Below are 16,424 nucleotides of genomic sequence, written 5' to 3' on the forward strand. Positions count from 1 at the left end.
CGTGCAGCTGACTCTGGACTGCTTACCATCCTCATCCTCCTCATCCTCCTCGATCTCACTGCTGCCTTTGACACCATCTCCCACCCACTACTCATCACACGTCTGACTGATATTGGTATCACTGGTGTTGCACTCACATGGTTCTCCTCATACCTCACCGACAGACAACAATTTGTAAAACTGGGCAATCACAAGTCAAGGTGTTCAGCTGTTTCACTGGGTGTCCCCCAGGGGTCAGTATTGGGTCCACTCCTGTTTATCATTTACCTCCTTCTCCTTGGCACTATCCTCCGTCATCACAATGTCCTATTCCACTGCTGTGCCGACGACACACAGGTCTACATTTCAACTACACCCACTGCTGCCCTGCCACCCGCCTCCCTCACCACCTGCCTACAACACATCAGGAGCTGGATGAGCAGGAACTTTTTAAAACTCAACAGCAATAAAACCGAGGCCCTGCTCATCGGCTCCAAGAACAACATCTCCAAATCTCAACACACAACTGCTCCAAACCTCACCATTGATGGCTTCTCAGTACCGTTCTCCACCCATGTCAAGAGTCTTGGGGTCACCCTGGACAGCACACTCTCTTTTTCATCCCACATAAAAAACGGACTGCCTTCTTCCACCTCCGCAATATCTCTAGACTCCGCCCATCCCTGTCCCACTCCAGCACTGAAATCCTGGTTCACGCTTTTGTTACATCCCGGATCGACTATTGCAACGCTGTCCTCTCTGGCATTCCCATCAAACTACTCAACAGACTCCAAGTCATTCAGAACTCTGCCGCCCGGATCATCACCCGCACCAAATCCTCCGACCACATCACCCCCATCCTCATCCAGCTGCACTGGCTCCCTGTTAAATCCCGGATCGACTACAAAAACCTTCTGCTTACCTACAAAGCCCTCCATAACCTCGCTCCCACCTACCTCATAGACCTCCTCCAGGAGTACACTCCCTCCCGTTCCCTCATCATCAGCCGGACTTCTGACCACCCCCACCTCACGCCTCAGCACCATGGGAGCCAGGGCATTCAGCTGCTCTGCTCCCAGGTTATGGAACTCACTCCCCCCACACATGAGGCAGTCTGACAATGTCACATCATTCAAATCCCTCCTCAAAACCCACCTGTTTAAACTGGCCAACTCTCTCTAGTACTCATCATCACCCATCCTATGTGTCTGTACAATTATGTCTCTGTCATGTCCTGTTGTTTTTATATTGTTTTATCTGTCAATGTTTTAATTGATTCTTGTAAGGTGTCCTTGGGTGTCCAGAAAGGCGCCACTAAATAAAATGTATTATTATTATTAAAAGTTTTTGATCCCAAATCACAGCATGGCCTTTTCTTTGGTGTTCCTCCAGCTTTTGGTGTTAACGTGGTATTTTGGAGGGATTTTTGATCATTTTTATCAATTCTCGAGTGGTAAAAACTTGTTGAATTTATCACCAAATCTGTGTAACAGTTGGTATCAACCCAGAAATTGCTGCAACAACTTATGATACATAATAGAGCATGGGAATGGCCATCATATACTTCCATTATAATGTTCTAAGCCCTTATACACGTTGACAATTCATTTGAATGAAGTAACTAACTGATTCATGTTTATTTCTGATTTATGACTAGAACAACTTGACACAGTGCAGTGAAATAGGAATCTTTATTGTTTCAACCTTCATTATTACTCTCTTATTAAAATTGTATTTGACCATTCAAATCAAAAGTCAAAAGAGTTTTGAGTTCGCAAAATCACCTTGAAATATTTTCCCAGAAATGATCATTCTGAAAGCTGATCTGAACCAGCTGTAAAAGAAAGCATAAATAAATGGATTCTGCATTGAATTTGACAGAGCAAGCCAGATGAGTGTTTCAATCACCGGAACCGGTGGGGGATTATAAAATAAAGGCTGAAAGACAAGGCAAAGAAAGTAAGGAGTCAAACATAAAAGAAAAACTCCCATAACAATAGCCAGAGTTTTGCTGGCCTTTCTCTCCATCTTACTGGCGGTTGCTCCAGACTTTGTGCTCTGACAAGTTGTGTTCTGGATGTTGCTAACCTGTTTCTTAGCAACAAGGAAAATCTTCAGGTAGATACAGAGCATTATGATCGCTGGGAGGTAAAATGAGAGAAAAGGTCCCATAGTGTTTGCTATTATAACATCAACTGAGCACATTTCTTCACATGTTCCTTGGGTGAATCCTGCAATTGTGATGCAAATTCCAATTAGAACAGAAATCCCCCAACTCACCAGGAACATGATCACAGTAACGTGAAAATTGATTTTAGTTCTATAGGTCAGAGGCTGACACACAGCACAATATCTGTCTATGGAAATACAACATAAATGCAGAATAGAAGATGTGCACAGTGTTATATCAAAGCTTACTCTAATTATACATAATACATATTCATGATACAGACATGTGGTTAGAGTGAATGCCATGCTGACAGGACAAACTAAAACTCCTACAAGCAGGTCGGCCACAGCCAGAGAGAAAATAAGGTAGTTAGTTGGGCTGTGGAGCTGTCTGAAGTACATGATGGAGATTATTACAAGATGGTTTCCAAATATTGTGGCGACAGATATTAAGCCAAGAAAAATATATACTAATACACATACTGCAGATGGTTTGCTTGTAAATACATAACTTGTATTATCAGATTCATAGCAGGGATGTATGTCATTAACAGTGTAAGTCATGTTGACAGTCACTTCTGGTTCCTTGCTTTTCGATTCCTGTAATAATCTGTGGTATTTATTTCACATTTAAACATTCAAAAGTTCAGCATATATATGTACAACTACAGCAACAACAATCTGCTAAAGAAAACAAGACATTGATGATTTTCAGTTCAAGTCTTTTCCCTTACCTAGTAACACCAAAATATAATGGACAGTTATACGTGTTCTTAGTCAATGTGCCACTGCACAGAAGTTTTGGACTCGGTTCAGTATTTATAAACCTTACCTCATTTTCTAAATTAACACAAAATTTGGTCAGCCAATCAGATATAGGTACCTACATCCTGTTTACATGAGATACAAAGACACAAAATGAAGAGTAATGATACACCAACTATGTGTTTGTGTGTGTGTGTGTATGTGTGTTTGGCGCGTTTCTAAAATGAGAGACTGAAATAAGATACATAGTGCACACTTGAAATACAAATCACACAACTATGAATGTTCTCCTTGACAATAAGCCCAAAAGACCCTCGCCAAGAGATCCTCCTTCAAAAGCACACTTGAAATACAAATCACACAACTATGAATGTTCTCCTTGGCAATAAACCCAAAATACCCTCGCCAAGAGATCCTCCTTCGAAAGCACAATCCGTCCATACTCATTGATATAAATAGAGTGGACAAAATATTTGAAACACTTCTTAACAAAAACTGAACATTATAACCTCCATGAAGGTTTGGTGTATTGCAGGGTTGTGGCTGTCTTGGACATGATAAGTACATGTAGCCTACCTACTAGGGGTGTAATAAAATATCAAGTATCACAATATTATGTTGTGCGATACTGTATCGATTCTCAAAAACACTATAGATTTTGAATTAATAGTTTACATGCAAAGATTCTTGGCAGACAGTGGCTCCTTTCGTGTTGTATTTAAACCCCAACTGCTAGATAACGGTGTTGTACTCTATCTTCAGCCATTGACTTTTCCACTCCAACGCAACAAGGTAAGCTGAGATGGGAAGTAGCGGTGCGCTGCTCACGTTAGCATTAGCAAACCTAGCTGACTGCATTACCATCGATGGCTGAATGTGGTGTACAAAGCTGAAGCGTGGGTTTATTTTTGGCTTCCACAATAAAGAAGGCACTAAGGATATCTACAAGAGCCGTGCCGTTTGCAAAATGTGCAATGTCGAAATCAGATACTCCGGTACCACAACAAATCTTAGAGTTAAATTAGCAAAACACCATTCTGATGTAACATTACAGCGTTAAACGTGAGTGGATCTCTCTCGACTCACTCTGGAACAACAATTTTACACAAAGTTACCACCGACCTCAATGCGTGCAAACAAAATAACAGTCATTTTATTTAATTTGCAAAGGTAGAGAAGAAGCACCCTCTCAGTGTTGTTGAGAGTGAAGGCTTCCATAATATGATGAAAACAATGAAGCTTTGTTACACCATACCCTCCCGACAACACATCACAGTCATCGCTGTGCCCAGGTTGTACAATTAGGTCTCTGTCACAATGGATTAACTTTAAAATCCTATTATTGACATTCAAAGCTCTTCATAATCTTGCCCCTGCTTATCTCATAGACATCCTTTAGACCTACACCACCTACCCCCAGATCTACTGGCAATACCACGCATCAACCTCAGTACAACACTGCACCCACACTTTGGAACTCACTTCCGCACACTAGACTCTATTACAGATTTCAAAACTACTCTTAAAACCCACTTTTTTAAACTAGTATATTCAATTTTACTACAAAAATCTGCATTCTATTTTTATCAATTTTAACTTACTGTTTAGCTATCCTCTGTTGCCAATAACAATAATACATTTTATTTGGTGGCGCCTTTCAAGACACCCAAGGACACCTTACAAGGATAAAACACCAATGGCACGTGTTGATTTTATTGATGTAAGATGGATGACCTTGACTGCCATGAAAGGCGACATTAAATAAAATTTATTATTATTATTATTATTGTTATTGGTAAATGTAATTGTATTTATATAGCACTTTTCTAGTCTTCCGACCACTCCATGTCCGTATTCACCCTTTATTGCAGAGGCAGAGCTGGAAGTTGATGGGGGATCATCATCAATTTCCCTGGTGAAAGTCACTGAGTTAGTCAAACAACTCCACAGTGGCAAAGCACCGGGGATTGATGAGATCCGTCCAGAAATGCTGAAAGCTTTGGGTGTGGAATAGCTGTCTTGGATGACTTGTCTCTTCAACATTGAGTGGAAGTCGGTGACAGTGCCTAAGGAGTGGCAAGGGTGGTTCCCCTGTTCAAAAAGGGGGACCAGAGAGTGTGTGCCAATTACATGGGTATCACACTACTCAGTCTCCCTGGTAAAGTGTACTTCAAGATGATGGAAAGGAGGGTTTGACCTCCTCAGATCGAAGAGGAACAATGCAGATTCCGTCCTGGCCGTGGAACAACGGACCAGCTCTTCACTCTCGCAAGGATCTTGGAGGGGGCCTGGGTGTATGCCTATCCATTCTACATGTGTTTTGTGGACTTGGAGAAGGCATATATGACCGGGTCCCCCGGGAGATACTGTGGGGGATGCTGCGGGAGTATGGGGCGAGGGGGTCACTTCTCAGGGCCAACCTATCTCTGTACCCCCAAAGCGAGAGCTGTGTTCGGGTTCTCGGTATTAAGTCAGACTCGTTTCCGGTGGGGGTTGGCCTCCGCAAGGGCTGCGCTTTGTCACCAATCCTGTTGGTGATATTCATGGACAGGATATTGAGGCGAAGTCGGTGGGAAGAAGGTTTGCAGTTCGGTGTGCTGAGGATCTCATTGCTGCTTTTTGCAGATGATGTTGCCTGTTGCCATCATCGGTCTGTGACCTCCAGCACTCACTGGATCGGTTCACAGCCGAGTTTGAAGCGGCTGGGATGAGAATCAGTACCTCTAAATCTGAAACCGTGATCGTTATGGACATTCCATGACTAGCACAGAAGTGCAGTAACAAACGACCACTCAGGTTTAGATCACGGAGGCCATTCCTCCCAATCACGCCACTCCAGGTGCCTCCATTGTTGCCCATGTGCACGTTGAAGTCTCCCAGCAGAACTATGGAGTTCCCTACAGGATCCCCATGAAGGACTCCATTCAGGGTCTTCAAGAAGGCTGGATACTCCGAACTGCTGTTCGGTGCATATGCATAGACAACCTTCAGAGTTTTCCCCCCAATAACCCAAGGGTGTAGGGAGGCGATCCTCTTGTCCACCGTGGTAAACTCCAACATAGCGGCATTCAACTGGGGATTTGTGAGTATCCCCACACCTGCCCAGCGCCTCACACCTTGGGCAACTCCAGAGAAGAATAGAGTCCAACCCCTATACAAGAGTACGATTCCAGAACCGAGGCTCTGCGTAGAGGTAAGCCTCACCAGATCTTACTGATAGCGCTCGACCTCCAGCACAAGCTCCGGCTCCTTCCCCCACAGAGAGGTGACGTTCCAGATCCAAAGAGCCAGCCTCTGTCACCCGGGTCTGGTCCGTCGAGGTCCCTGGCCTTCACTGCTACCCGTGTGGCAGCGCAGCCAACCACAGCAGTTCCTTCCGCAGGTGGTGAGCCCACAGTATAGATAGGAAGGGGGTGCCACGTTGCTTCTTCAAGGTGACCCCGGTCGGGCTACATGGCAAGCCCGGCCACCAGGCGCTCGCTGACGGGCCCTCCGTCTGGAACTGGGTCCAGGAGGGAGCCCAGGGCTTACTTCAGGCCGGGTAACTCCTCCTCTTCTTTTTTTTGTCATAGGGTTTTTATGAACCATTCTTGGTCTGACCCCTCGTCTGAGACCAATTTTTTCATGGGAGACCCTACGACACACGATTCATGAGTTAGGGTTAATGTGTAAGGGGTGGGAATAACCAGACAAATGAAACAGGAACTCTCTGCTGAGTGATATGACACCTCCCAAAAGACTCTACGACAAACGGTTCATGAGTTATGAAAGGGGGCGGGGCTAATGTGTAAGGGGTGGGGAAAGCCACACCAATCAAACAGGAACTCTCTGCTGACTGTAATGACACCTCCCACAAGACTCTACGACAAAAGGTTCATGAATTATGAAAGGAGGTTTGAGTGAAAATTTGCATGTCAATGTCCTCAGGACTGGACCCTTATCATGCCTGAGAAATTCGGGGCAGATCGGACTATGTACAGCAAGCCCCCAGGAGGAGCGCCGGTTGTCGATTCCGACTTTCGTAGTGGCCAAACGGCGGTACTGCAACTTCCATGTCTGTCACGTGATGCGTTGGGCCCAAAAATACTTTTTCCCATAGACTTACATTGGGAAAGAGACATCTTTAACTCAGTGGATAATTTTTTTTGAGGTGAATCAACTTCCCAGTACGAACACTCTAATAGTCTTTATTTAAATCATTAGGTCTTTAGAGTTATAAAACGCACTAATAGCTGAATCCAGAGGATTTCCCTTCTTCCGTTTATGTGAGTGAGACCCAGACCGAGGCTGGAGCGTGACGACGGCGTGAAGTTGGGACCCCGTGACCAAGCAATATGACCGAGCTGACGCTACTCTGCCAATCATCTCGGACGCTACTCCTCCAAGATCCGGGTACTTTTCCAGATGGAAGTCGAGCCATTTAGGCTTCATGCGCCGATGAGCAACTCTCATAGGAATGACCGGGGCCCCGCCTCCAATGCTGTATCCAGTTCTTTTAATGCATCCATCATCCAACTTCCTGTTTCATGGAGAATGGCTCAAGATGGCCACCACGCCACGGTCAAGTCATTCAGTGAAAACTCACCATTTGAATAACTTTTCATCCTTAAGGTTTTAAGGTGGTCCTGACCAAATTTCAAGTTGATCTGATTAAATCTGTAGGAGGAGATGGTTAAAGTACACAACCTATAAAACGCTAAAAATGGTGCTTCTTCTCTACCTTTGAAAATTAAATAAAATTACTATTATTTTTTTGCACGCGTTGAGGTCGGTGGTAACTTTGTGTAAAATTTTTGTTCCAGAGTGAGTTGAGAGAGATCCACTCACGTTTAACGCTGTAATGTTACATCAGAATGGTGTTTTGCTAATTTAGCTCTAAGATTTGTTGTGTTACCGGAGTATCTGATTTCGGCATTAATCATTCTTCAAACGTCACGGCTCTTGTCGATCTCCTTAGTGCCTTCTTTATTGTGGAAGCCAAAAATAAACCCACACTTCAGCTTTGTACACCACAGGAGCCGGTCTATCTCTTTTGGATTCAGCCATCGGCGGGATAATGCAGTCAGCTAGGTTTGCTAATGCTAACGTAGCAACGCACCGCTACTTCCCGTCTCAGCTTACATTGTTGCGTTGGAGTGGAAGAGTCAATGGCTGAAGACAGGAGAGAGGTTGAGATTTAAATACAACACCAAAGGAGCCACTGTCTGCCAAGAATCTTTGCATGTAAACTATTAATTCAAAATCTATAGTGTTTTTGAGAATCGATCGCACAACATAATATTATATTATATGATATTTTATTACACCTCTAGTAGGTAGGCTACATGTAGCTAATATTTATGATGTCTTATACAGCCAAGATCCTGCAACGCAAAAAACCTTCATGTAGGTCATAGGTTTTTGTTAAGAAGTGTTTCAAATATTTTGTCCACTCTATTTATATCAATGAGTATGGACTGATTGTGCTTTTAAAGCAGGATCTCATGGCGAGGGTCTTTTGGGTTTATTGCCAAGGAGAACATTCATAGTTGTGTGCTTTGTATGTCAAGTGTACGCAATGTATCTTATTTCAGTCTCTCATTTCAAAAACGCACACACACACACACACACACACACACACACACACACATACACACACACACACAAACACAGTTGGTGTATCATTTTTCCTCATTTTGTGTCTGTATCTCATGTAAACAGGATGTAGGTACCCACATCTGATTGGCTGACCAAAGTTTGTGTTAATTTAGGTAATGAGGTATGGTTTTATAAATACTGAACCGAGTCCAAAACTTCTGTGCAGTGGCACACTGACTAAGAACACGTAACACTGTCCATTATATTGAGGTGTTACTAGGTAAGGGAAAAGACTTGAACTGAAAATCATCAATGTCTTGTTTTCTTTAGAAAATTGTTGTTGCTGTTGTTGTTCATATATATGCTGAACTATTGAATGTTTAAATGGGAAATAAATACCACAGATTATTACAGAAATCGAAAAGCAAGGAACCAGAAGTGACTGTCAACATGACTTACACTGTTAATGACATACATCCCTGCTATGAATCTGATAATACAAGTTATGTATTTACAAGCAAACCATCTGCAATATGTGTATTAGTATATATTTTTCTTGGCTTAATATCTGTCACCACAATATGCGGAAACCTTCTTGTAATAATCTCCATCATGTACTTCAGACAGCTCCACAGCCCAACTAACTACCTTATTTTCTCTCTGGCTGTGGCCGACCTGCTTGTAGGAGTTTTAGTTTGTCCTTTCAGCATGGCATTCACTCTAACCACATGTCTGTATCATGAATATGTATTGTGTCAAATAAGAGACAGCTTTGATGTAACACTGTGCACATCTTCTATTCTGCATTTATGTTGTATTTCCATAGACAGATATTATGCTGTGTGTCAGCCTCTGACCTATAGAACTAAAATCAATGTTCACGTTACTGTGATCATGATCCTGGTGAGTTGGGGGGTGTCTGTTCTAATTGGAATTTGCATCATAATTGCAGGATTCACCCAAGGAGCATGTGAACAAGTGTGCTCAGTCAATGTTATAATGGCAAACACTATGGGACCTGTTCTCTCATTTTACCTCCCAGCGATCATAATGCTCTGTATCTACCTGAAGATTTTCCTTGTTGCTAAGAAACAGGTGAACAGCATCCAGAACACAACCTGTCAGAGCACAAAGTCTGGAGCAACCGTCAGTAAGATGGAGAGAAAAGCCAGCAAAACTCTGGCTATTGTTATGGGAGTTTTTCTTTTATGTTTGACTCCTTACTTTCTTTGCCTTGTCTTTCAGCCTTTATCTTATAATCCCCCACCGGTTCCGGTGATTGAAACACTCATCTGGCTTGCACTGTCAAATTCGATGCTGAATCCATTTATTTATGCTTTCTTTTACAGCTGGTTCAGATCAGCTTTCAGAATGATCATTTCGGGAAAAATACTTCAAGGTAATTTTGCTAATTCAAAATTGTTTTGATTATTTCATGGCTAGCTAAAATATATACATGCTCATTAGGGTGGAAAAATAGATTAATATTTTCCCTCTGAAATGTAGATTCTTAAGCATCACAATACCATGCACTGATAACAAAATAAACAAATGTAAAATCATCACTGTGTATTGTTACATGGTATGCTACGAATGCATCAAAGGTTCGATATGGATATATGTTCAGTAGGAACATACTTATGGTCTGAGTGCCACAGACAGAGAAGGTCATGAAGTTGGAAAGGTAATAGAATAATAACCCTAGCCATTAAAGCTACAATTGGTAACTTAAAAAATAACTTTCTGTCTTATTTGCTCTAACTGTCACTACATCTTGCTCCTAATGCATTTGCAAGGTTCCAGCGCGCCCGAAGAAAAACAACCAATCAGAGCCGAGGAGTCTCAAATGCAGTGTCAATCACTGCTTGGTTGTTTTCCTTCGGGCACGGGGGAATCTCGCAAATGCCATTAGGAGCACTAAGAGGAAGCAGAGGAACCTGATTATTTTCACAGATTATGTGTCATGTACTACTGTCAGGATATAATGACAGTGTAGGGATTCTACTGTAACAGGTTTTGGTTATTAGCAAATTAATTAATAAATAATGATATAATTATTAATATTAATAAAGATTATCAATAAACATCAATAATAAACGGGGCACCACCCTGGAATCAGGGACCAATGGCCAAAACGTTAATATAGTCTCATTATATATGCTAAACTATCAATTTGGAATGTTGATTAATAATTAAATTAATAACTATAACCAAAATAGATAGTAAAGGTTGAAGGATATAGGAGTTATTGACATAGCAGAGGTTGGCATTATTCACTCTTGTGCAACATTAAAGAGACCAGCATGTATATTCCACAAACATTTATTTACAAGATAATAAAGGTTCAAAACACAATATTAATCTAACTAAATAACTAAACTAAACAAACCAAACACAGTATGTAAGCATGTGTGTGTGTGTGTGTGTGTGTGTGTGTGTGAGAGAGAGAGAGAGAGAGTGACTCTAGACAAGATGGCTTCTTGTCTCAGGATGTCTGTATGGCCTAGACAAAATGGCGAGCACTGTAAAACTACAAAGATGGCGGAATCAAAGATGGCCGCCAACATATCATCACATGACTCTTTGTTCTTCGGAGCACATGTGCTCAGGAAGAACAGAGAGGGGGGTGATGTGGGGGTTAAGATTATCTGAAGCTGTATGTTTATGTTTAACTAATTCACAGTTTATGTATGTGATCTTAATGTGTGTTAGATATGCAGTGGGTTAGAAAAGATGGTTAATTTGCATGCAAGACCTTGTCTATGTGAAGCATAAACTAAACACATCAGATGTGGCGAAGCCAGATACAAATACAAATAACTACAAATGAATCACCACAGTCAAACTCAATGAATAACATTAAACATATTAATACAAGTACATTCTAGAAATCTTAATTGAACAGTCTTGCTCAGCCATGTGCGATTGCTAATGCTAAGGTAAGCCCAGTACATTACCGATCCATGGAAGAACAGGGTTTGTAATTCCATGTGTTGAAGTTGTGGTTCCAAATCAAAGATGTCGTCTTTGAAGTTAGTTGGTCAAAAGGCAGGCTCTCTCGTCTTCTGCTTTTGGTTCCTTGTGTTGCTAGATCTGTTTCCTAACAGACCATAGATCAGAAGCAGAACTGCTTTGCAGGTTCTGGCTGGAGAGCTGTGTCTCACCTCATGCAGGTCAGCTTGGGTGAGAAGATGAAGCAGAAAGAGGGGGAACACAGACATTCCTCTGGTTTTGTTCTCTGTGATTTTCACACCTAGGTGTGAATTGCTACAGCGGCCAATGACGATTGAGCTGAGCTCACGGCCAATGAGAGCAGCTTCTCAAGGATCCTGAGAAGACAGTTCACTCTGTCTGCCACCAGAAATGGCAGGTCCCTACAACAGTAAATATGACAAAAAGTTATTTTTATTAAAGTTACCAACTGTAGTTTTAATGTTTTGAATATTCTCATATATTCTTTATCATTTGACTAAAAATGTATGCAGGCTTAGAGAACCTAAACTTTAATAGAAACATCAAGGCAAACTAAGACATATTCTGGTACTGTAGCTATTACAGATGACTAGCCTCTGCCACCAAGTGCGAGAGCCTGGGAGAATTTGCTGCTGATGATGTTCATTTCCTGGTTCAGTGCACATATTGATGAGACAAGATCTCGACATCACCAACATCTACATCATCAAGATTCTATCCTTCTTCACACCAAAGTCCTCGCATTCCTATGGCTGAAGCTGTATGACTAGAAGGCATGTTTGTCTCCAAGACAGCTTGCCCAACACTAGACTAGATGGCAAATTAGGTAGATGAGGTCAGACAACAGAAGAGGAATAGTGCTGTCTGGTAGCAACTATAGACATCTGAGCAATGGACCAAGCAAGGCAGCTGCACCCTCACTATTCGACTTGGGGGAAAAAAACGTGTTTTTGCATTTGCATCCCCACTTTTTGATCATACAACTTTGCGATTTTAAAACATTTGAGCTAGATTGGTTATATCTGACCATTTCATATATAGAATATGAAGGAAAAATTACATTTCTTATCCTTAAGCCATTTTCCAGGAGAATCAACAGGATGTTCTCTACTGAAACAGCCAAAGTGTTCTGTCAATGGCCGGGCAATAAAAGCTGGTCAGACCCACCCAGAGCTGAGATGGAAAAATACTGCAAAGGCATATGGGAAAAAGAAGCATCACACAACATCGGTGCCCAATGGCTAGTGGACCTGAGAACTGACCACAGCAACCTCTGAGAACAAGAACCAGTAACCATCTCAATGACAGACATCCAAGAAAGAGGGTCAAAGATGAAGAGCTGGACAGCACCCGGCCCCTACATGATCCACACATACTGGCTGAAGAAGCTAACGGCACTCCATGAACGCCTAGCAGCACAGATGAACCCGCTGCTAAGGGATGGGACCCACCCAGAGTGGTTAACCCAGGGCGGGACTGTCCTAATAATGAAGGACCCCCAGAAGGGAACCATCCCATCCGACTACCGGCCAATAACCTGTCTCTGCACAACATGGAAGCTCCTGTCAGGCATCATAGCGGCTAAGATGATTAGTCACATGGCTCAGTACATGAGCTGGGCACAGAAAGAAATTGGCATTAACACCAGAGGAGCCAAGCACCAGCTACTGGTTGACAGAGCAGTCGCCCGAGACTGCAAGAACAGGCAGACCAACCTGTGCACCGCCTGGATTGACTACAAGAGAGCCTACGACTCAATGCCACACACATGGATACTGGAATGCCTGGAACTGTACAACATCAACAGAACACTAAGAGCCTTCATCAAGAACTCAATGGGACTGTGGAAGACAATTTCCAATTGCCCAAGTTAACATCAAGTGCGGCATATACCAAGGATATGCTCTGTCCACACTGCTGTTCTGCATAGGCCTGATACCCCTTAGCCAGATCATCACAAAGTGTGGCTACGGATACCGATTCCAAAGTGGGGTTACAATCAGCCACCTGCTCTACATGGATGACATCAAGCTGCACGCCAGGAATGAGCGAGAAATTGACTCACTGATACACACCACCAGGATCTACAGCAACGACATAGGGATGTCATTCGGATTGGACAAATGTGGTCGGATGGTATAAAAGAGAGGCCAGATGATCAGTACTGAAGGGGTTGAACTACCAGAGGGCAACATAGGAGATATCCAGGACAGTTACAAGTACCTTGGGATCCCACAAGCTAATGGAAACCATGAGGAGGCCGCAAGGAAGTCAAGCACAGCCAAATACCTCCAGAGAGTAAGGCAAGTCCTGAGAAGTCAGCTGAATGTTAAGAACAAGGTCTGAGCCATCAACATGTACGCACTGCCAGTCATCAGATACCCAGCTGGGATCATAAGCTGGCCAAAGGAGGAGATAGAAGCCACAGATATCAAGACAAGAAAGCTCCTTAACATGCATGGAGGGTTTCACCCCAAGTCCAGCACCCTAAGGCTATATACTAAGCAGAAAGAGGGAGGCCGAGGAGTAGCGAGCTTCAGAGCCACTGTCCAGGATGAAACATCGAAAATCCAGGAGTAAATCAAGAAGATGGCCCCAAATGATGAGCTGCTAAGTGAATACCTAAGACAGCAGAAACCTGATAATAGTGAAGAGGAAGAGGAGCAGACAACATGGAAGGACAAGCCCCTACATGGCATGTTCCACCATCAGATAGAGGAAGTGGCTGATATCAAGAAGACCTACCAATGGCTGGAAAATGCTGGACTGACAGACAGCACAGAAGCACTAATCATGGCAGCACAATAATAGGCCCTAAGCACAAGGGCCATAGAGGCCAGGATCTACCAAAGCAGATCAGACCCAACGTGCAGGCTGTGCAAAGATGCCCCTGAGATGTCCAGCACATAGTAGCAGGGTGTAAGTTGCAAGCTGGATCACTGTACATGGAGAGGCACAACCCAATGACTGGGATAGTGTACAGGAACATCTGTACACAGTATGGACTAGAAGTACCCAAATCCCAATGGGACATACCACCGAAGGTGGTTGAGAACAACAGGGGCTAAGTTCCTGTTGGACCTCAGATTCCAGACTGACAAGCAGCTGCTGGCTAACCAACCTGGACTTATTGGTGGTTTACAAACAGCAAAAGAGGGCAGTGGCGATACCAGCTGACAGCAACATCAGGAAGAAGGAACATGAAAAGGTTGACAAGTATCAATGGTTGAAAGAACAGCTGGAACAAATGTGGAAGGCCAAAGCCCATGTGGTACCCGTGGTAGTAGGAGCACTCGGGGCTGTGGACCCCAAACTGGGAGAGTGGTTTATATATAAATATATATATTCTGGGACATTCACAGCGTCCACAGCACACCTTACACCAGTGTTTGAGTAGAAACTTTGTGTTAAGTAGTTGACAAACTTGAGACCATCCGTCCCCATAAGGAACCAGGACATGGTGTGTGAAATGTCCCCCATTAGCTTGTTTTATTCAATATGTGAATGTTTTCAGCTACATTACACTGGAAGAGAACAACAGTTTCATTATGGATATGTGGCAAGATTTCGAAGTGCGGGAACTCCTGGCCGTCCACGGAGAGGAAGAAATAAAGCGGCAGATGACCAGTACGGTGAGGGACAGCGTAGTGTACGCAAATATAGCAAGGCTGCTTAACGAGAGAGGCATCTTTCGTACTAAAAAACAGGTCACCATCAAACTGAAGGCACTGAAAAAAACTTACAACAAAGTGCATGACCACAACAGAAACAAGAGTGGTGTTGGGCGAGTGGACTGGCAGTATTACAAGCTATGCAAATCTCATTTTCGGACACACGGCTCTTGCCAATCCGGTACAGGTCTCCTCCAGCTCCGGACACACAACCGAAGAATCGCCATCGCCATCGCCATCGCCATCGCCATCGCCATCGCCATCGCCATCGCCATCGCCATCAACTTCTTCATTTAATGAGGGAAGGAGAGAGAGATGAGACGTTGGACATGGCTACAGAGGAGTCAGAGCTGGAAAACACCAGACCACGAACTCCATGTCCCTCACAGTCAAGTGGTAAGTTGAAATATGCATTCAGACAGTACTATACTACTACAGTATAGAAATGAAAGTATAGTAAAGTAGTAAAGGTGGAGCTGTAGTGGAGTACAAGTATAAAGTAGCAGGAAAATACTCAAGTAAAGTACAAGTACCTCAAAATTGTACTACTACAGTACTTGAGTAAATGTACTTAGTTACAGTCCACCACTGTGCAATACAAATGTTTGTCTCACTTTCCCTACTTCTACCTATTACAACAAATTACCTAATTACTCTTCCTGTTTTGTGTTACAAGGCTACACGGTACCTCCTCGTAAGCGGAAGAGAACGAAGATGGAGCAAGTGGCCGAAGCCTGGACCAGAACAATGACGGAAAAACTGCAGGAGATGGATAGAAATATGCAGATAAAGGAGGACGAGAGGCAGCAGAAATTTCTGGAGCATGAGAGGGAGCTGCAGAATACATTAATCTCTAAGCTAACAGAGATAAATCAGCAAAACCGAGAGCATCAGACTTTCGTCCTTGACCGTTTGTTGGAGAGATTCCCCACCACCTCACCATCACCGTCCAACAGCAGGTAGCGGAGCTATGAAGATTTTCCGAGCTACCAGCCAACAACGTAGGACACAAGCTAATTTGGGCCAGCCAGTGTTAGCACACCGTGCAAGCCAAACTCACGCTACAGCCAGCTGTGAATGCATCTGTTTGCACAAAAATAAACATTTGCACATTTCTACCTGTACCTGTACTTTTTAACTTTTTGAATTTTTCAAATAAACATGCATAAATATCCATCTGTTGCCTGTTCAATCTGTTCTGAAGAAACAAACCCAGTTCATATTGAAATGTTTTTACATTATTGAGCAATTAGCAAACTTCATAAAATATAAACCCATTTTATTACATTT

General features: G+C 43.1%; 2 protein-coding genes across 2 annotated transcripts; one reads left to right on the forward strand and one right to left on the reverse strand.

Annotated features, from left to right (window-relative positions):
• Positions 1-1,734: 1,734 nt before the first annotated feature.
• On the reverse strand, positions 1,735-5,973 carry LOC141756578 (trace amine-associated receptor 1-like). The gene is made up of 2 exons (XM_074616441.1): positions 5,586-5,973; positions 1,735-2,630 (listed from the first exon to the last, which is right to left on the reverse strand). The coding sequence occupies exons 1-2, from the start codon at positions 5,971-5,973 to the stop codon at positions 1,735-1,737; spliced, it is 1,284 nt and encodes a 427-aa protein (XP_074472542.1).
• Positions 5,974-8,940: 2,967 nt separating this feature from the next.
• LOC141756579 (trace amine-associated receptor 1-like) lies at positions 8,941-9,918 on the forward strand. Its single transcript, XM_074616442.1, has one exon. The coding sequence runs from the start codon at positions 8,941-8,943 to the stop codon at positions 9,916-9,918; it is 978 nt and encodes a 325-aa protein (XP_074472543.1).
• The last annotated feature ends 6,506 nt before the right edge of the window (positions 9,919-16,424 follow it).

This window comes from Sebastes fasciatus, chromosome 18 (assembly GCF_043250625.1).
Source record: "Sebastes fasciatus isolate fSebFas1 chromosome 18, fSebFas1.pri, whole genome shotgun sequence".
Taxonomy (NCBI): domain Eukaryota; kingdom Metazoa; phylum Chordata; class Actinopteri; order Perciformes; family Sebastidae; genus Sebastes; species Sebastes fasciatus.